This window comes from Sander lucioperca, chromosome 22 (assembly GCF_008315115.2).
Source record: "Sander lucioperca isolate FBNREF2018 chromosome 22, SLUC_FBN_1.2, whole genome shotgun sequence".
Classification (NCBI taxonomy): Eukaryota; Metazoa; Chordata; class Actinopteri; order Perciformes; family Percidae; genus Sander; species Sander lucioperca.
In genome coordinates, this window is record NC_050194.1 from 13225373 (window position 1) to 13244299 (window position 18927).

The window sequence follows — 18927 nt, forward strand, 5'->3', positions numbered from 1 at the left end:
TCAGTAGTCAGTTTATTACGTACACCTAGCTAAAACTTATGCAGTCTAATACAGACGTCCTGCAATATATCCTAACTTAATGAAAGTTACATTTAGTTTTTGTTGAAAGGGTTTTAGAGAGGTTTTGATTCAACTTCATGGTCATTTTGGAGGCTGTAGTTTGTGGCAGGGACATTGGTGAACTTACAAATTGTAAACAAACAAAATTGCAATACATGTGAGCCTTTGTAAATGTGACAATAGCATGAAACTTGCATATTCAGTATACATTTTCACAAATTGCACTAGGCCTAAGCTGTGTCTGTTTTGCAGTCTATTTTTTGTTGAGCATAACAACACACATGTACACACTATTTAAAGAAAGTGTAAAGTTAAGACAACTTAGATTCAAGAATAATCAAACTTTTATCAACTATCTTCAGTAATACATTTGCTATAATCTAACAGCTGGTTCAAAATAATACGAAATACGGAGGTGGACTGGTAGCTGGAGAGGTGCCAGTTCACCTCCTGGGCACTGCCAAGGTGCCTTTGAGCAAGCCACCGAACCGCTCAGGGCGCCTGTTCAGCAGCCACAGCCCACTCACTCTGACATCTCTCCATTAGTGCATGTAAAAGGACCTGAGCATATGTGTGTGTGTGTGTGTGAGTGTGTGTATATTTCAGGCCTGTGTGTAATAACAACAGAGTGCAAATTGTAATTTTCCTATTAGGGATCAATAAAGAGTATAAATTATAAAATTATAAATTATAAATCTACTCTGTATCGTCTTCTCATCTTCTTCTTCTGACTCGTCCTGTCTTTAAATGTTTAACCACAAGGGGGAGACATGACATATTTGGCTGCACATACAGTCCAGTATCCAGTGAGGAGTCATCTCTGCTATTCTATTGCACCACAATCTTATCACCAAATTAAAACCACAGCAATTCCGGCATGGATGAGATTGTCTAAAACAATACTGGATTTGATTAAAATAATGATTAAAGCCTGTTTGATGGAGTGTTAAGATGCTTTATGATATTAAAAGTATATTCAAACAGCCTGGGCAGGGTACATTTTGCTTCTGAGACCAAAGGCAACCATATAACAAAGTACAGTAACATTTGAAGCAGGAAAGACAGTTCATGCTTCTAAAGTAAAGTGGAGATCACATTGAGTTCTTTCAGTTTGCACTTAAATTGATGACACTCAAGGTTTCTGCCTTTGTTCCTGAGTGAGTAGTTTATTCCATTTTATTTGATAGCCACGTTTATTTTATCATTGTAAAGATGATCATGATCATCTGATCTATCTAGTGAATTCTGACATTATTATGATCTATTAAGGTTAGACACTTCAGGTGAATAGGGTTAAAGGTTTAACTAGTAGATATCACCATTTAACTTCCCAAATGATCGCCTACATTAAAAGGTCCAATGTGTAGGAATTTCTCCCATCTAGCGTTGAGATCATATATCGCAATCAACTCTCTTGCACCACGCAGTTCAAAGTACGTATTACAGCTACGGTAGCCTTCACACTTCAAAAAGCCGGTCTCTTGCTCTTTTCCATATCCTTTTTCTTTTTCTGGGTGAAGAAGACTCCTGTTCCTGAAATTTGGATTTTGAATATGTGCGGTCCTCCAGGTTTCCTTCTTCAAACTTGCCAGGCCGGGAAGCTACGATACCCATTAGCAGCATTAGCAGCACCTGTGAGTTTATCATGTGACAGCGAAAACGCAAAAGGCGGCACAGTATGTCCTGTATGTCCCTTACCGGCTAACGTATTTCAAGATGGCGCATGAATATGGAGTGTCTACCCCAGTTCATGCGAATGCAAATGTAAAATTTCAAGCCAAAAGAAATACTTGGAATTGATGGTGGAGGTAAATATTCATTAAAAAGGACAAGTTTGTGAACAGGCAACACAGATTTTGATAATGAACAACTAAACACGTTACACACTGGACCTTTAAGACAATTATTTTTGGTATTACAAGTTTCTGAAATGTAATGTTTAAGTATTCAAATGAAGCACACTCAACTAACGTGTTTCATTTTGTTGCCATATCTGAGTCAAAGATTTTTACAGAAGGAATTTTGCATATCTTTTTACTTCATAAAGCCATTAAAAAGGAATTGTTGCCATGTTGAGACAAAAAACAGCCAAAAAAGGAGATATAGCCTACATACAATAATTACAATATAGCTACACAGAAATAAATTGTTTTATTACTTTTTAAAACATTTAAGGCAACCAGGAATCACATTACTACAAACCAGGTCATGAGAAACCAAAGATCTAAAACAACGTATATAACACTGGAACCGTCATGCTAAAATAACAGACTGCGTGCTAATGGACAAACGATTTTGAGTTCTCATGACCTCTGGATTGGATGATTTGAACACCTGCCTCCTGACTGCTGGGAATAACATGTTGGAAAATGATGTTCTGGGAATATTTGAGGAAATGGCTGTAAGGATCAGTGTAAATAAAAGCTCCATGATCTCTCAGATGTTGCAATCCCTGTGTGAGGCACAGTCTGGGATACTCAAGCAGAACACTCTTGGCTTTATGTGAATCTTGGCAAGAACAATCAAGTCTTTCACATCCTGGAAATGTGTTGACTGGCGAGCCACCGGTCCAAAACACTTTAACTGGACATCTTTCCAAACCTCATTTCACTCAGGGCTGCTCTAATCCACAGACAACCTGTTCTCCTGCATATGTGTTCTAAATACATAGACCCATGGGATTCTTGTTCTTGGGAAACTTGGGCTTTCTCACACTCTTCTTGGATGAGTCTTTGTTGTTGCGACTGGCTTTAATCTCTGCTTCCCACTGTTTTTTCACCATTGTGTAGAGCCTCATGGTGGCCTGTGCGTCTTGGACCTGGTGGACAGTGAAAGAAGAGGGGGGGAGATCAGTCCGAGATGCTACATTTACATGTTTTAATAGGTATTCTTTGTAATTTTTTTGTTTTCTAATGGTTATTAATGTCAGTGAAAGGCATTGCATTATTACGTAATTTTTTTTAGAGATGGGTGTGAATGTGTCACAGTTTGAAAACATTAAGTTGAGCAATGTTTGTGTTTAAGACTTACAGATGAATGTTCACCCTGTTGGACCTTAACGTTGAGTATTTCTCTACAGAGGAGTTTCAGCGAGGGTCGACCACTCTAAAAAACAATTTAAAAAAAAAAATAAAATCACAAAATAAAACACTGATTCTGAGAATTGGTCCAGGGAGGTCCACTGGCGCATGGTATGTCAACTTTAAAGTGGTATAAATACCTTAACAGCTTTCTTAAAAGGTTTGTACTTCTGAGTGTCCCGGATTTTCTTTTTTGGATGATCCAAGAGTAAAATCTGAAACGGGAGTTTAAGTTTGGTTCACAAGTGCTTACATTTATTTTGAAAATGTTTGTAATTCCCTCTCAGATAGGACATCCAGGCTACCTTTAGGTCATTGTGTATGGCATGTCCAACCACAATTCTGCCTTGCAGGATCTCAGCAACCTCTCTCTGCACAGTCTGTAAATCCTCTCCTGCAGTGAGGCAAACATGGATAATGAATTATGGTCTAACAGTACATGAAAGTGTTAAGCTATTATGTGTTTCAGATTCTCACATCGTTGTTTATTGTTCATTAAAACTACCTCCATGACTCACCCTCTTTGATGTCCTCTGGTCGGATGCCACTGACAGCTGTCCTGTAGTCTGTCACCTTCTCTGTGGGTTTCACAAATTTGTCATAGATGCATTTCCCAAAGTGGTTCACGAGGGACACGCGAGCCAAGATGCTGTCCTCTCCATCAGGACCAACTCCCACCATCTCACAATCAATGGCCACGGCTCTGGTGAGGCTAACAGTTGGCCATTGGCAAACAGGGCGATAAGAGAGAGGACAGTCGTCACTACTACGTCAACCTGCCTGAGGAAGAACTGTTGTCCCTGTTTTTGTTACTCAGAATCAGCTTTATTGGAATAGTATGTGTACACATGCGAGGAATTAGACTCTGGTAAAACATTTTTTATTCCTGTCTGTCTATATTGTGACATGTATCTTTGCTGGCAATGTTATGCACTAAAATCAGACTAACATATGCAAAAACAGCAGAATGGTCCTTTTTAAAAAGGCACAGACAACACTGCAGCTAGACTGGTGGCAATGCTGCATTCAGGTTGCAACTTGTAACTGATTGGATTTCTCAGTTAATAACTTAACAGTCATTACACTTTTACCAGTATGACATGAACTCTTTTGTAGCACATCAGTGTGGCTACACAATGACGCAGACTTTGTCCTCACTCACCCTTCAAAGGCTTTCTCCTTGACCAGGGCGCTCTCTGTGTCCTTGTTTTTGTGAATGCCCTGCTTCTTCCTCATGATCTCCGCTGCCTCTGCTCCCACTGTTGCCTCAATGTCGTCAGGGTCTACATCGTCGAACCAAAGGTCCGCTCTGCAATAGCACAGAACAGAAAGAAGTTAGCAGCCACAATTCCTCTTCACCTACAGTATAGCAGAATTTAGCTCTGTGTATACTTACTCTGTAGGTTTCCTCTCTTCAACCACTGGTTTCTTTTTCTTGGCTGCTTGCTCGCCGTTTGACTTTCCACTGTCCTTTTTCCTTTTTGGAGCAGCAGACGGTTTTGTCTCTGAGACAGCTGGAACCTTTGAGTTCACCGGTGAGTCCTTAGGGGCAACACTTTTTGGAGGAACAATTTTGTGCTTCACTTTGTTGTCTGGGAGAGACACTGTGCGTCTGGGAGAGACATTGTTCTTGGAAATATTTTTAGAAGATTGTTCTTCAGCCTCCTGTTTTTGCAGAGCACCATTCGGAGGTTTTGGTGTCACAGGCTGCTTCTTCTCCGGTTGACTGGCCTTTAACACCTGTGGAAAGATGAGCAAGGTTTTGAACAAAAGTACTGAATGTGACATGTTGACAAGCTACAGAGACAGACAAAACTATTTTAAAGACAAACCTCTTGTAATGCCTTCCAGTTAGCAGAGAACTGCAGGCTATCTTTCGGAGGTACTGCTTGCTGAGCTGGAGCTTTTTCTCGGATCTTGGGTGGTGGCTTTATCTGTTTAAACTTCACTTCCATCCACCGTTTCCTTCTCTTTTTCGATGTGCATATTTTCTCTGTGGACGTGGGTTGTTTTGTTTTAGCAGTGAAGTTTTTTTTCTTTGCCTTCACCTTTGACATTATGGCCACTTTCGGTGAAATATTTTACATTTATTTGGTTTAAGTCTGCTAACCGTACTCAGCCACGCTGGACCGTCAGAGCTTCGACACTTGGTTACCAGGTAACGTTAAAGAAAAAAGTAACAGTTACGCCTTCTCACCAACAAATAAGTACGTTTACCGTGTGGTCGAACCGACGCAGATAAATTGTTAGGATGTTTTTCTTGACTGCTGAGAAAATTGATCAGTAGACTTCAGGTGCTGCAAAGCCATGCTGAAATGTGTATTTCCGAGATGTGCAGCAGCCAAATGTGTCCGGTGAAAACAATAAAAACAAATCGTAACGAAATTTTACTAAGCTAAACAATCTCAACGACTATGGGGCAGTTTTCAACTAAAATTAACTTCGATTTATATGTTAATACGTTAAAAAAATAGCCTTTTCTTTTACTTCTTATTCCAAATGCGGAAACTCGTTTTGTGTCAAACGTTTCATATCGGACCGAAAATCATATGGGACCAAATGTAGGCATAATGATCGATGTTTGACAGTCTATGATGTTTGACAGCAGCACGAAAAAATTGGAGTATAAAAAACGGTTTCGATTGAAATTTAGATTTTAACGGGTTTTTGTTTTTTTAATTATTCTTTTGTCACATTTTGGATAAATACTTCGTGACGTATTTGTCGAGGACATCTTGGTAAATAACCAGGAACATGCTCAGAGAGATGTACTCGGGCTACTAACGTTGGCTAGCTAAAGTTACTAATGTTAGCTGATAGCTAGATAAACCAAACATATACGTGTTTATAAGTTGTAACTCCAGCTAACTTTGGGACTGAAGCCTTATATATAATAGTCTTTGAATTTTGTGAAAATTGTGACACTTGTTCATCGTACCTTTCTCTGTTTTATTGTGGTTTCAGATAATGGTGGCAAAATCTCCCTCTCCTCTGCCTGAGAGGGCCATTTATGGGTTTGTCCTTTTCCTCGGCTCACAGTTTGGCTTCTGTAAGTATTGTCATTTCACTCTTCCAATATTAAAGTGTTAAACATGTCTAATTAAAATGGAAAATCCAGCAGAGACATTCACATAATTTCCATGTACACATACAACACAAACTACTTATCGTTCTTTTACTGGTCAGCTGAAGAACTGGCTCATTGATAACCAGATACTGTATGTGCACATTAGACTGCTGACTGCCTGTTGACTTTTGCTGCCTGCCTGCAGATTTGTTTTGTCATGTTGCTTGTTGTATGATGATGTGTTGTGTTTGTTACTTGTTGTTGTGCATTGCTGTTTGTTTTTGAATGTTGGTATGTTGCTCTTATATGTTGACTGTATTGTCATTTTATTGTATTTAATTTATTTTAGGTTGCCATTTTCAAACTGGTCAGGGACAACAGATGGAAATTTGCCTGCTGAGCTAAATCTGGCTCATTTACAGTTGCTTTGCTGTTGATTAATGAGCATTGTCCCTCTTATTAAAAAAAAAAAACATTCTAGTGGGCTTAAAACAATTGCAGCCAGAACAGAATTTAAAAAGAAACGAGGTTAAGACTCTTAATTTGTGGCCATTGTTGCATGTTTTTGACATTTTGTGCAGAGTGTTTTGCTTGAGGTCAATTCAGAAACAGCTACAAATATAACAACAATTTTTATTTACTGTTTTTCTGTGACATACTGTGGGATATACAGTGTATATTTATTAAAGACGACAAGCGCGTGTACAGTCATGTGAACAAATTAGGACACCCATGCTAAAGTTGACTAAAAAGAAGAATAAAAAAAGCATCTTTAGGAAATTGATCTTAATGCCTTAATTAAAGAAATGATGAAAAATTCAATCTTTAAGGACACCAATTTTCTTTGTGAATGAATAATGTATCGTAAATAAATAAATGTTCTTCCTTAAAATACAGAGGGCATAAGTAAGTACACCCCTATGTTAAATTCCCATAGAGGCAGGCTGATTTTTATTTTTAAAGGCCAGTTATTTCATAGATCCAGGATACTATGCATCCTGATAAAGTTCCCTTGGCCTTTGGAATTAAAATAGCCCCACATCATCACATACCCTTCACCATACCTAGAGACTGGCATGGTTTTATTTCAGTTAGCCTAATAGCTGGTTTGATTTGCATTGAGAGATGATCTTATGGAAAGAACCCCTGTTGCTGTTTGGAGTGAACATGAACAACACGGCTCCACTTGACTCCGTGGACATCATCACAGGTGAGGATGTTGCCATAGGCTCATTGTGACCTACTGGTTAGGTGACAATGCACCAGTGTAGCAACATTACCGCCCCCCTTATTCAGTAATTAGTGCTACAATTAGAGATTATAATATACCTAGTCTCTTTTTCGGCCGAATGTCCATCACATTCCGCTTTCTTTGTGTTGGCGTTCTAAACTCTGGTTGATTTCTGAGGACTATGGTTAACTGCTCCTCAGATCTGTGCAGGGTAAATCCAGACCGCTATCTGTCCAATCTGAGTTTTCTGTTGCATGACCAAAACAACAACCTTTGAACGTACACTAGTGATGTTACCCGTGAACCCTCTGCTTCGAGGCATGTATCGAAGAAATTAACCAATTTGGAATGAAGCTTTGTATCGGAGCTTGATTAGTTTTGTGATAATCACGTGACCGGTGACGTCCGAAGCTTCGTTTCACACACACACACACACACACACACACACACACGTGACTGCTTCGAAGTTGAATTCAAAGCGGTTCACTGGGTGCGTCTTTGTGGGTTGTTTCAGTAGAAGAGTCAACAGAGTCAGGAAAGTTAGTTAATAGAGAGATTATTATAGCGATTATTATAGCCAGTAGAGAGTTTATAGTAGAGAGTTTATTGCAAGTAAGTTTATAGCGAGTAGAAAGTTTATAAAAGAGAGTTTATAGCGAGTAGAAAGTTTATAAAAGAGTTTATAGCGAGTAGAAAGTTTATAAAAGAGTTTATAGCGAGTAGAAAGTTGCTCTAGTCTAGGCTACGTACTCAATATAATCACAGAAATGTGTGTGCAATGTGTTCTTCATTCATTTCCCTCCCAAATTGATGTATTTGTTTACAAACCAAACAAACCAAAATCCTAACTTTGTTTTTTTGTGGAGAAGGCAATTACATTTTTACTTATGCAAAGTCCCAAATAGGCTTAGTTATTTATGTCATTATTTATTCATGAATTCATACTAAAAATATATTCATCTTCGACTCAAAGACATTCATGGATAATATCTGTGAAACAGTTTGTGACACAATGCTATCCTTACCTTCCACCACCAGATGTCCTCGTAGAGTTCTGAAGCTTTGAGTATTGAACCTTTTTCGATACAATTGGTTCAACTGGTTCAGAAAGCTTCAGTTCGCCATCACTAACGTACACGTTCCACCAAAACAAGACATGTCGTAGATAATTGCTATTATCGGGCCACATGACATGAGAAAACACTCAAATGTTTAGAGGATTTTCTCATGGAGTTCTGAACTTCCCAACCCTAACGCCCTTTAATATTTACTTTCTGTCACAGATGTGTATGCTCAAGGCCAGAGGACAACAGACTGCCGCAAGGGGGGAATACCCAGACTGAAAGATGTTTCCATCGGTGAAGTCAACAAAATGTTCTATTTGTCGCCCAAGCTATAACAAACAGGGACTGATTTTAGATGGATGCAGAGTAGAGGTGAAGCTGCAGGGGATTTATTATGGTGTAACTGTTTACCTTTTGTTTGTTTCCTTTTTCTTTTTCTGGGTGAAGAAGACTCCTGTTCCTGAAATTTGGATTTTGAAAATGTGCGGTCCTCCAGGTTTCCTTCTTCAAACTTGCCAGGCCGGGAAGCTACGATACCCATTAGCAGCACCTGTGAGTTTATCATGTGACAGCGAAAACGCGAAAGGCAGCACAGTATGTCCTGTATGTCCCTTACCGGCTAACGTATTTCAAGATGGCGCATGAATATGGAGTGTCTACCCCAGTTCATGCGAATGCAAATGTAAAATTTCAAGCCAAAAGAAATACTTGGAATTGATGGTGGAGGTAAATATTCATTAAAAAGGACAAGTTTGTGAACAGGCAACACAGATTTTGATAATGAACAACTAAACACGTTACACACTGGACCTTTAAGACAATTATTTTTGGTATTACAAGTTTCTGAAATGTAATGTTTAAGTATTCAAATGAAGCACACTCAACTAACGTGTTTCATTTTGTTGCCATATCTGAGTCAAAGATTTTTACAGAAGGAATTTTGCATATCTTTTTACTTCATAAAGCCATTAAAAAGGAATTGTTGCCATGTTGAGACAAAAAACAGCCAAAAAAGGAGATATAGCCTACATACAATAATTACAATATAGCTACACAGAAATAAATTGTTTTATTACTTTTTAAAACATTTAAGGCAGCCAGGAATCACATTACTACAAACCAGGTCATGAGAAACCAAAGATCTAAAACAACGTATATAACACTGGAACCGTCATGCTAAAATAACAGACTGCGTGCTAATGGACAAACGATTTTGAGTTCTCATGACCTCTGGATTGGATGATTTGAACACCTGCCTCCTGACTGCTGGGAATAACATGTTGGGAAATGATGTTCTGGGAATATTTGAGGAAATGGCTGTAAGGATCAGTGTAAATAAAAGCTCCATGATCTCTCAGATGTTGCAATCCCTGTGTGAGGCACAGTCTGGGATACTCAAGCAGAACACTCTTGGCTTTATGTGAATCTTGGCAAGAACAATCAAGTCTTTCACATCCTGGAAATGTGTTGACTGGCGAGCCACCGGTCCAAAACACTTTAACTGGACATCTTTCCAAACCTCATTTCACTCAGGGCTGCTCTAATCCACAGACAACCTGTTCTCCTGCATATGTGTTCTAAATACATAGACCCATGGGATTCTTGGGCTTTCTCACACTCTTCTTGGATGAGTCTTTGTTGTTGCGACTGGCTTTAATCTCTGCTTCCCACTGTTTTCTCACCATTGTGTAGAGCCTCATGGTGGCCTGTGCGTCTTGGACCTGGTGGACAGTGAAAGAAGAGGGGGGGAGATCAGTCCGAGATGCTACATTTACATGTTTTAATAGGTATTCTTTGTAATTTTTTTGTTTTCTAATGGTTATTAATGTCAGTGAAAGGCATTGCATTATTACGTAATTTTTTTTAGAGGTGGGTGTGAATGTGTCACAGTTTGAAAACATTAAGTTGAGCAATGTTTGTGTTTAAGACTTACAGATGAATGTTCACCCTGTTGGACCTTAACGTTGAGTATTTCTCTACAGAGGAGTTTCAGCGAGGGTCGACCACTCTAAAAAACAATTAAAAAAATAAAATAAAATCACAAAATAAAACACTGATTCTGAGAATTGGTCCAGGGAGGTCCACTGGCGCATGGTATGTCAACTTTAAAGTGGTATAAATACCTTAACAGCTTTCTTAAAAGGTTTGTACTTCTGAGTGTCCCGGATTTTCTTTTTTGGATGATCCAAGAGTAAAATCTGAAACGGGAGTTTAAGTTTGGTTCACAAGTGCTTACATTTATTTTGAAAATGTTTGTAATTCCCTCTCAGATAGGACATCCAGGCTACCTTTAGGTCATTGTGTATGGCATGTCCAACCACAATTCTGCCTTGCAGGATCTCAGCAACCTCTTTCTGCACAGTCTGTAAATCCTCTCCTGCAGTGAGGCAAACATGGATAATGAATTATGGTCTAACAGTACATGAAAGTGTTAAGCTATTATGTGTTTCAGATTCTCACATCGTTGTTTATTGTTCATTAAAACTACCTCCATGACTCACCCTCTTTGATGTCCTCTGGTCGGATGCCACTGACAGCTGTCCTGTAGTCTGTCACCTTCTCTGTGGGTTTCACAAATTTGTCATAGATGCATTTCCCAAAGTGGTTCACGAGGGACACGCGAGCCAAGATGCTGTCCTCTCCATCAGGACCAACTCCCACCATCTCACAATCAATGGCCACGGCTCTGGTGAGGCTAACAGTTGGCCATTGGCAAACAGGGCGATAAGAGAGAGGACAGTCGTCACTACTACGTCAACCTGCCTGAGGAAGAACTGTTGTCCCTGTTTTTGTTACTCAGAATCAGCTTTATTGGAATAGTATGTGTACACATGTGAGGAATTAGACTCTGGTAAAACATTTTTTATTCCTGTCTGTCTATATTGTGACATGTATCTTTGCTGGCAATGTTATGCACTAAAATCAGACTAACATATGCAAAAACAGCAGAATGGTCCTTTTTAAAAAGGCACAGACAACACTGCAGCTAGACTGGTGGCAATGCTGCATTCAGGTTGCAACTTGTAACCGATTGGATTTCTCAGTTAATAACTTAACAGTCATTACACTTTTACCAGTATGACATGAACTCTTTTGTAGCACATCAGTGTGGCTACACAATGACGCAGACTTTGTCCTCACTCACCCTTCAAAGGCTTTCTCCTTGACCAGGGCGCTCTCTGTGTCCTTGTTTTTGTGAATGCCCTGCTTCTTCCTCATGATCTCCGCTGCCTCTGCTCCCACTGTTGCCTCAATGTCGTCAGGGTCTACATCGTCGAACTAAAGGTCCGCTCTGCAATAGCACAGAACAGAAAGAAGTTAGCAGCCACAATTCCTCTTCACCTACAGTACAGTGCCTGACAAAAGTCTTGTCGCTTATCTAAGTTGTAGGAACAACAAATAACTTGACTTGTAGTTGATCAATTGGAATCAGAAATGATTTATATGAAAGGCAAAGGCTTCTGGATTATGCTTATTATACCAAAATAAAGGTTTGTATCATTCATTGAGTTTTATCATTGAATTAGGACAGAAATATCAGATTTGGCTTGGACAAAAGTCTTGTCGTGTCTTTATATGATTCAACCAATCACAGATTAGAGTTTCACCTGTGACAAATACTGTAATTAACACATTCCTGGGTGTGTATAAAAAGAACTCCAGCACACCAGACCTTCATGTGAAGTGCAACCTGACCTCTCACAACATGCCAAAGATTCAACCACAGACCAAAGTGCTGATCATCAAGAGCCTGAAGACCAAGTCTGCTGCTGAGGTGGCAGACATCTTCAGTGTATCCAAACGTCAAGTGGAAAGGATAAGAAAAAGATTTGAAGAAACTGGTGAAGTTCATGACAAGTCCAGGTCAGGCAGCCCCCATAAGACAACTGTTCGAGAGGACCGTTTGTTGCTTCGACAGTCCAGGGCCAGCCCTTTTTCTGGGCTGGCCACCAGAAACCCCTGTATCTATAACAACAGTTTGTCGAATTCTCTCACGCAGTGGCCTCCATGGCCGAATTAGTGCTCACAAACCAGCATTAAACAGAAGACAACTAAAAAAGTGTGTTGCATTTGCAAAGGCCCACAGCTTGGTGAAAGGATGGACAGTGGAAAAGTGGCAGAAGGTTGATTTTTCTGATGAATCATCCATTGAACTGCATCCCAATTGCTGCAAATACTGCAGAAGACCTGTTGGAACCCGCATGGACCCAAGATTCACCCAGAAAACAGTCAAGTTTGGTGGAGAAAAAAGCATGGTTTGGGGTTACATGCAGTATGGGGGTGTGCGAGAGATCTGCAGAGTGGATGGCAACATCAACAGCCTGAAGTATCAACAAATTATTGCTGCCCATTACATTCCAAACCACAAGAGAGGGCAAATTCTTCAGCAGGATGGCGCTCCTTGTCATACTTAAGCATCAAAGTTCCTGAAAGCGAAGAAGGTCAAGGTGCTCCAGGATTGGCCAGCCCAGTCACCAGACATGAACATTATTGAGCATGTCTGGGATAAGATAAAGGAGGAGGCTTGGAAGATGAAACCAACGAATCTTGATGAACTCTGGGAGTCCTGCAAGACTGCTTTCTTTGCTATTCCAGATGACTTCATCAATACGTTATTTGAGTCATTGCCGAGACGTATGGATGTAGTCCTCCAAGCTCATTTTCTTTTTTCCAAGGCACCATGACTTTACGTATGCTCTGATGTTATTGTAGCATGTTTGTGTATTCACAATAACGTATAATTTCTACCGTACATTACTGTATTTTTGTATGCGACAAGACTTTTGTCCAAGCCAAATCTGACCTTTCTGTCCTAATTCAATGATAAAACTCAATGAATGATACAAACCTTTATTTTGGTATAATAAGCATAATCCAGAAGCCTTTGCCTTTCATATAAACCATTTCTGATTCCAATTGATCAACTACAAGTCACGTTATTATTTGTTGTTCCTACAACTTAGATAAGCGACAAGACTTTTGTCAGGCACTGTATAGCAGAATTTAGCTCTGTGTATACTTACTCTGTAGGTTTCCTCTCTTCAACCACTGGTTTCTTTTTCTTGGCTGCTTGCTCGCCGTTTGACTTTCCACTGTCCTTTTTCCTTTTTGGAGCAGCAGACGGTTTTGTCTCTGAGACAGCTGGAACCTTTGAGTTCACCGGTGAGTCCTTAGGGGCAACACTTTTTGGAGGAACAATTTTGTGCTTCACTTTGTTGTCTGGGAGAGACACTGTGCGTCTGGGAGAGACATTGTTCTTGGAAATATTTTTAGAAGATTGTTCTTCAGCCTCCTGTTTTTGCAGAGCACCATTCGGAGGTTTTGGTGTCACAGGCTGCTTCTTCTCCGGTTGACTGGCCTTTAACACCTGTGGAAAGATGAGCAAGGTTTTGAACAAAAGTACTGAATGTGACATGTTGACAAGCTACAGAGACAGACAAAACTATTTTAAAGACAAACCTCTTGTAATGCCTTCCAGTTAGCAGAGAACTGCAGGCTATCTTTCGGAGGTACTGCTTGCTGAGCTGGAGCTTTTTCTCGGATCTTGGGTGGTGGCTTTATCTGTTTAAACTTCACTTCCATCCACCGTTTCCTTCTCTTTTTCGATGTGCATATTTTCTCTGTGGACGTGGGTTGTTTTGTTTTAGCAGTGAAGTTTTTTTTCTTTGCCTTCACCTTTGACATTATGGCCACTTTCGGTGAAATATTTTACATTTATTTGGTTTAAGTCTGCTAACCGTACTCAGCCACGCTGGACCATCAGAGCTTCGACACTTGGTTACCAGGTAACGTTAAAGAAAAAAGTAACAGTTACGCCTTCTCACCAACAAATAAGTACGTTTACCGTGTGGTCGAACCGACGCAGATAAATTGTTAGGATGTTTTTCTTGACTGCTGAGAAAATTGATCAGTAGACTTCAGGTGCTGCAAAGCCATGCTGAAATGTGTATTTCCGAGATGTGCAGCAGCCAAATGTGTCCGGTGAAAACAATAAAAACAAATCGTAACGAAATCTTACTAAGCTAAACAATCTCACCGACTATGGGGCAGTTTTCAACTAAAATTAACTCCGATTTATATGTTAATACGTTAAAAAAAATAGCTTTTTCTTTTACTTCTTATTCCAAATGCGGAAACTCGTTTTGTGTCAAACGTTTCACATCGGACCGAAAATCATATGGGACCAAATGTAGGCATAATGATCGATGTTTGACAGTCTATGATGTTTGACAGCAGCACGAAAAAATTGGAGTATAAAAAACGGTTTCGATTGAAATTTAGATTTTAACGGGTTTTTGTTTTTTTAATTATTCTTTTGTCACATTTTGGATAAATACTTCGTGACGTATTTGTCGAGGACATCTTGGTAAATAACCAGGAACATGCTCAGAGAGATGTACTCGGGCTACTAACGTTGGCTAGCTAAAGTTACTAATGTTAGCTGATAGCTAGATAAACCAAACATATACGTGTTTATAAGTTGTAACTCCAGCTAACTTTGGGACTGAAGCCTTATATATAATAGTCTTTGAATTTTGTGAAAATTGTGACACTTGTTCATTGTACCTTTCTCTGTTTTATTGTGGTTTCAGATAATGGTGGCAAAATCTCCCTCTCCTCTGCCTGAGAGGGCCATTTATGGGTTTGTCCTTTTCCTCGGCTCACAGTTTGGCTTCTGTAAGTATTGTCATTTCACTCTTCCAATATTAAAGTGTTAAACATGTCTAATTAAAATGGAAAATCCAGCAGAGACATTCACATAATTTCCATGTACACATACAACACAAACTACTTATCGTTCTTTTACTGGTCAGCTGAAGAACTGGCTCATTGATAACCAGATAATGTATGTGCACATTAGACTGCTGACTGCCTGTTGACTTTTGCTGCCTGCCTGCAGATTTGTTTTGTCATGTTGCTTGTTGTATGATGATGTGTTGTGTTTGTTACTTGTTGTTGTGCATTGCTGTTTGTTTTTGAATGTTGGTATGTTGCTCTTATATGTTGACTGTATTGTCATTTTATTGTATTTAATTTATTTTAGGTTGCCATTTTCAAACTGGTCAGGGACAACAGATGGAAATTTGCCTGCTGAGCTAAATCTGGCTCATTTACAGTTGCTTTGCTGTTGATTAATGAGCATTGTCCCTCTTATTAAAAAAAAAAAAAAAAAACATTCCAGTGGGCTTAAAACAATTGCAGCCAGAACAGAATTTAAAAAGAAACGAGGTTAAGACTCTTAATTTGTGGCCATTGTTGCATGTTTTTGACATTTTGTGCAGAGTGTTTAGCTTGAGGTCAATTCAGAAACAGCTACAAATATAACAACAATTTTTATTTACTGTTTTTCTGTGACATACTGTGGGATATACAGTGTATATTTATTAAAGACGACAAGAGCGTGTACAGTCATGTGAACAAATTAGGACACCCATGCTAAAGTTGACTAAAAAGAAGAATAAAAAAAGCATCTTTAGGAAATTGATCTTAATGCCTTAATTAAAGAAATGAGGAAAAATTCAATCTTTAAGGACACCAATTTTCTTTGTGAATTTTTATTTCAGTTAGCCTAATAGCTAGTTTGATTTGCATTGAGAGATGATCTTATGGAAAGTACCACATGCCAGTCTCTAGGTATGGTGAAGGGTATGTGATGATGTGGGGCTATTTTAATTCCAAAGGCCAAGGGAACTTTATCAGGATGCATAGTATCCTGGATCTATGAAATAACTGGCCTTTAAAAATAAAAATCAGCCTTCCTCTATGGGAATTTAACATAGGGGTGTACTTACTTATGCCCCCTGTATGTTAAGGAAGAACATTTATTTATTTATTTACGCTACATTATTCATTCACAAAGAAAATTGGTGTCCTTAAACATCAATTTCCAAAAGATGATTTTTGTATTCCTCTTTTTAGTCAACTTTAGCATGGGTGTCCTAATTTTTTCACATGACTGCATGTGTGTGTGTGTGTGTGTGTGTGTGTGTGTGTGTGTGTGTGTGTGTGTGTGTGTGTGTGTGTGTGTGTGTGTGTGTCATTGACTGCAATATGACATTTACTTTGCTTTATTCTCTTCACAGTTCTGTTTTGCCTGTGGGCATATATACCAGAGGAGTGGCTTCATTCAATAGGGCTCACTTACTGGCCTCAAAAGTAAGTAGAAACCTTTGACCAGATTGTAAAAAAAAAAAAACGAGTCCCCTCTCTTGACTTTTAAATAAAACAATGTAACTCAGGAAACATTACCACCATTACCACATTACAAGTTTTATGATCCGTTAACTGAAACATTTGTCTTTGTTGTGCAGATATTGGGCCCTTGCTGTGCCAATCTATCTGCTGGTTGCATTAGTGATCACTGTGGTGTTGCTGTTTGGAGTGAACATGAACAACACGGCTCCACTTGACTCCGTGGACATCATCACAGGTGAGGATGTTGCCATAGGCTCATTGTGACCTACTGGTTAGGTGACAATGCACCAGTGTAGCAACATTACCGCCCCCCTTATTCAGTAATTAGTGCTACAATTAGAGATTATAATATACCTAGTCTCTTTTTCGGCCGAATGTCCATCACATTCCGCTTTCTTTGTGTTGGCGTTCTAAACTCTGGTTGATTTCTGAGGACTATGGTTAACTGCTCCTCAGATCTGTGCAGGGTAAATCCAGACCGCTATCTGTCCAATCTGAGTTTTCTGTTGCATGACCAAAACAACAACCTTTGAACGTACACTAGTGATGTTAACCTGCTACCTCTGCTTCGAGGCATGTATCGAAGAAATTAACCAATTTGGAATGAAGCTTTGTATCGGAGCTTGATTAGTTTTGTGATAATCACGTGACCGGTGACGTCCGAAGCTTCGTTTCACACACACACACACACACACACACACGTGACTGCTTCGAAGTTGAATTCAAAGCGGTTCACTGGGTGCGTCTTTGTGGGTTGTTGCAGTAGAAGAGTCAACAGAGTCAGGAACGTTAGTTAATAGAGAGATTATTATAGCGATTATTATAGCCAGTAGAGAGTTTATAGTAGAGAGTTTATTGCAAGTAAGTTTATAGCGAGTAGAAAGTTTATAAAAGAGAGTTTATAGCGAGTAGAAAGTTTATAAAAGAGTTTATAGCGAGTAGAAAGTTGCTCTAGTCTAGGCTACGTACTCAATATAATCACAGAAATGTGTGTGCAATGTGTTCTTCATTCATTTCCCTCCCAAATTGATGTATTTGTTTACAAACCAAACAAACCAAAATCCTAACTTTATTGTTTGTTTGTTTTTTTGTGGAGAAGGCAATTACATTTTTACTTATGCAAAGTCCCAAATAGGCTTAGTTATTTATGTCATTATTTATTTATTCATGAATTCATACTAAAAATATATTCATCTTCGACTCAAAGACATTCATGGATAATATCTGTGAAACAGTTTGTGACACAATGCTATCCTTACCTTCCACCACCAGATGTCCTCGTAGAGTTCTGAAGCTTTGAGTATTGAACCTTTTTCGATACAATTGGTTCAACTGGTTCAGAAAGCTTCAGTTCGCCATCACTAACGTACACGTTCCACCAAAACAAGACATGTCGTAGATAATTGCTATTATCGGGCCACATGACATGAGAAAACACTCAAATGTTTAGAGGATTTTCTCATGGAGTTCTGAACTTCCCAACCCTAACGCCCTTTAATATTTACTTTCTGTCACAGATGTGTATGCTCAAGGCCAGAGGACAACAGACTGCCGCAAGGGGGGAATACCCAGACTGAAAGATGTTTCCATCAGTGAAGTCAACAAAATGTTCTATTTGTCGCCCAAGCTATAACAAACAGGGACTGATTTTAGATGGATGCAGAGTAGAGGTGAAGCTGCAGGGGATTTATTATGGTGTAACTGTTTACCTTTTGTTTATAAAGGAAGGATTCTATTTAGTTATCCAGGAACAATGCAACATGGGGTGAAGATCCACTCAAAGAAATTACTTTTTCTGATTTACACACAAAATGTTGTGCTTTGTGTGTTAATAACAGTAATGTGTTGAATGTGATGTGATACGTCACAATACGAACAAATTAACCAAATAACCTAAATTAACCTGCATACCACTAGTTATGATTTTATTGTAAAATACATTCATCTGATTGGTCTAAATCACAACCTGCAACACTGATCTACAATTAAGGGCCCAAGTCTGTGTTTTATCATTTATTATGGCGTGGTACCTGCCTTCCCTTTTTTTTTCACTTCCCTCACAGGTAACTCACTTTATAGAGATACTATACATTATCTACAGTATAGGGTTCCCACTTGTGATAATCTGAAGAATATCATGTAATTTTACTGAGGGGAAATCAGCACTTCTTCCTAACCTGTCTACAAGTCTGTTCTATCTGTGCTAAAACCATTCCTGTCCACTGGGTG

The 18927-nt window shown here is 39.1% G+C and overlaps 4 protein-coding genes and 1 long non-coding RNA gene across 8 annotated transcripts; 3 read left to right on the forward strand and 2 right to left on the reverse strand.

The window, feature by feature from the left end:
• Positions 1-2192: 2192 nt before the first annotated feature.
• Positions 2193-5464, reverse strand: LOC116061011 (RNA exonuclease 4-like). Its single transcript, XM_031314827.2, has 8 exons — positions 4973-5464; positions 4537-4880; positions 4303-4449; positions 3659-3852; positions 3446-3534; positions 3281-3355; positions 3091-3165; positions 2193-2878 (listed from the first exon to the last, which is right to left on the reverse strand). Exons 1-8 carry the CDS (start codon positions 5195-5197, stop codon positions 2720-2722), a joined length of 1308 nt encoding a protein of 435 aa, XP_031170687.2. The 5' UTR covers positions 5198-5464; the 3' UTR covers positions 2193-2719.
• A 199-nt stretch (positions 5465-5663) lies between these two features.
• On the forward strand, positions 5664-8920 carry LOC116061008 (phosphatidylinositol N-acetylglucosaminyltransferase subunit P-like). Its single transcript, XM_035997846.1, has 5 exons — positions 5664-5878; positions 6105-6225; positions 6897-6919; positions 7333-7417; positions 8722-8920. The coding sequence occupies exons 2-5, from the start codon at positions 6108-6110 to the stop codon at positions 8835-8837; spliced, it is 342 nt and encodes a 113-aa protein (XP_035853739.1). The 5' UTR covers positions 5664-5878; positions 6105-6107; the 3' UTR covers positions 8838-8920.
• A 518-nt stretch (positions 8921-9438) lies between these two features.
• Positions 9439-14596, reverse strand: LOC116061012 (RNA exonuclease 4-like). Its single transcript, XM_031314828.2, has 8 exons — positions 13963-14596; positions 13527-13870; positions 11648-11794; positions 11004-11197; positions 10791-10879; positions 10626-10700; positions 10436-10510; positions 9439-10223 (listed from the first exon to the last, which is right to left on the reverse strand). The coding sequence occupies exons 3-8, from the start codon at positions 11719-11721 to the stop codon at positions 10080-10082; spliced, it is 651 nt and encodes a 216-aa protein (XP_031170688.2). The 5' UTR covers positions 11722-11794; positions 13527-13870; positions 13963-14596; the 3' UTR covers positions 9439-10079.
• On the forward strand, positions 11768-13658 carry LOC118494227. The gene is made up of 3 exons (XR_004896315.1): positions 11768-11849; positions 12945-12950; positions 13501-13658. It is a non-coding gene; the product is annotated as an uncharacterized LOC118494227 (long non-coding RNA).
• A 129-nt stretch (positions 14597-14725) lies between the features above and the next one.
• LOC116061014 (phosphatidylinositol glycan anchor biosynthesis, class P) lies at positions 14726-18902 on the forward strand. Of its 4 annotated transcripts, none has more exons than XM_031314831.2 (5): positions 14726-14869; positions 15090-15180; positions 16587-16659; positions 16815-16933; positions 18216-18687. In XM_031314831.2, the coding sequence occupies exons 2-5, from the start codon at positions 15099-15101 to the stop codon at positions 18329-18331; spliced, it is 390 nt and encodes a 129-aa protein (XP_031170691.1). In that variant the 5' UTR covers positions 14726-14869; positions 15090-15098; the 3' UTR covers positions 18332-18687. The 4 variants fall into 4 exon arrangements, 3 of the variants coding, with proteins under 3 accessions (XP_031170691.1, XP_031170690.1, XP_035853196.1); XM_031314830.2 differs by having other exon boundaries at positions 15096-15180; XM_035997303.1 differs by lacking the exon at positions 14726-14869 and adding an exon at positions 14930-14982 and having other exon boundaries at positions 15098-15180.
• Positions 18903-18927: the final 25 nt, after the last annotated feature.

Bases quoted from the DNA above. Each gene is read 5' to 3' on its own strand.
- LOC116061011 (XM_031314827.2), bottom strand. From the start codon at position 5,197: ATGTCAAAGGTGAAGGCAAAGAAAAAAAACTTCACTGCTAAAACAAAA. The intron at 4,881-4,972 runs GTTTGTCTTTAA...ATCTTTCCACAG, and splicing joins ACTGGAAGGCATTACAAGAG to GTGTTAAAGGCCAGTCAACC. The intron at 3,356-3,445 runs GTAGCCTGGATG...CTCCCGTTTCAG, and splicing joins CCATACACAATGACCTAAAG to ATTTTACTCTTGGATCATCC.
- LOC116061008 (XM_035997846.1), top strand. From the start codon at position 6,108: ATGGTGGCAAAATCTCCCTCTCCTCTGCCTGAGAGGGCCATTTATGGG. The intron at 6,226-6,896 runs GTTAAACATGTC...TATTTATTAAAG, and splicing joins CACTCTTCCAATATTAAAGT to ACGACAAGCGCGTGTACAGT. The intron at 6,920-7,332 runs GTGAACAAATTA...TTGCATTGAGAG, and splicing joins ACAAGCGCGTGTACAGTCAT to ATGATCTTATGGAAAGAACC.
- LOC116061012 (XM_031314828.2), bottom strand. From the start codon at position 11,721: ATGAGGAAGAAGCAGGGCATTCACAAAAACAAGGACACAGAGAGCGCC. The intron at 10,880-11,003 runs GTGAGTCATGGA...GCCTCACTGCAG, and splicing joins ACCAGAGGACATCAAAGAGG to GAGAGGATTTACAGACTGTG. The intron at 10,701-10,790 runs GTAGCCTGGATG...CTCCCGTTTCAG, and splicing joins CCATACACAATGACCTAAAG to ATTTTACTCTTGGATCATCC.
- LOC116061014 (XM_031314831.2), top strand. From the start codon at position 15,099: ATGGTGGCAAAATCTCCCTCTCCTCTGCCTGAGAGGGCCATTTATGGG. The intron at 16,660-16,814 runs GTAAGTAGAAAC...TTTGTTGTGCAG, and splicing joins CTCACTTACTGGCCTCAAAA to ATATTGGGCCCTTGCTGTGC. The intron at 16,934-18,215 runs GTGAGGATGTTG...TTTCTGTCACAG, and splicing joins CTCCGTGGACATCATCACAG to ATGTGTATGCTCAAGGCCAG.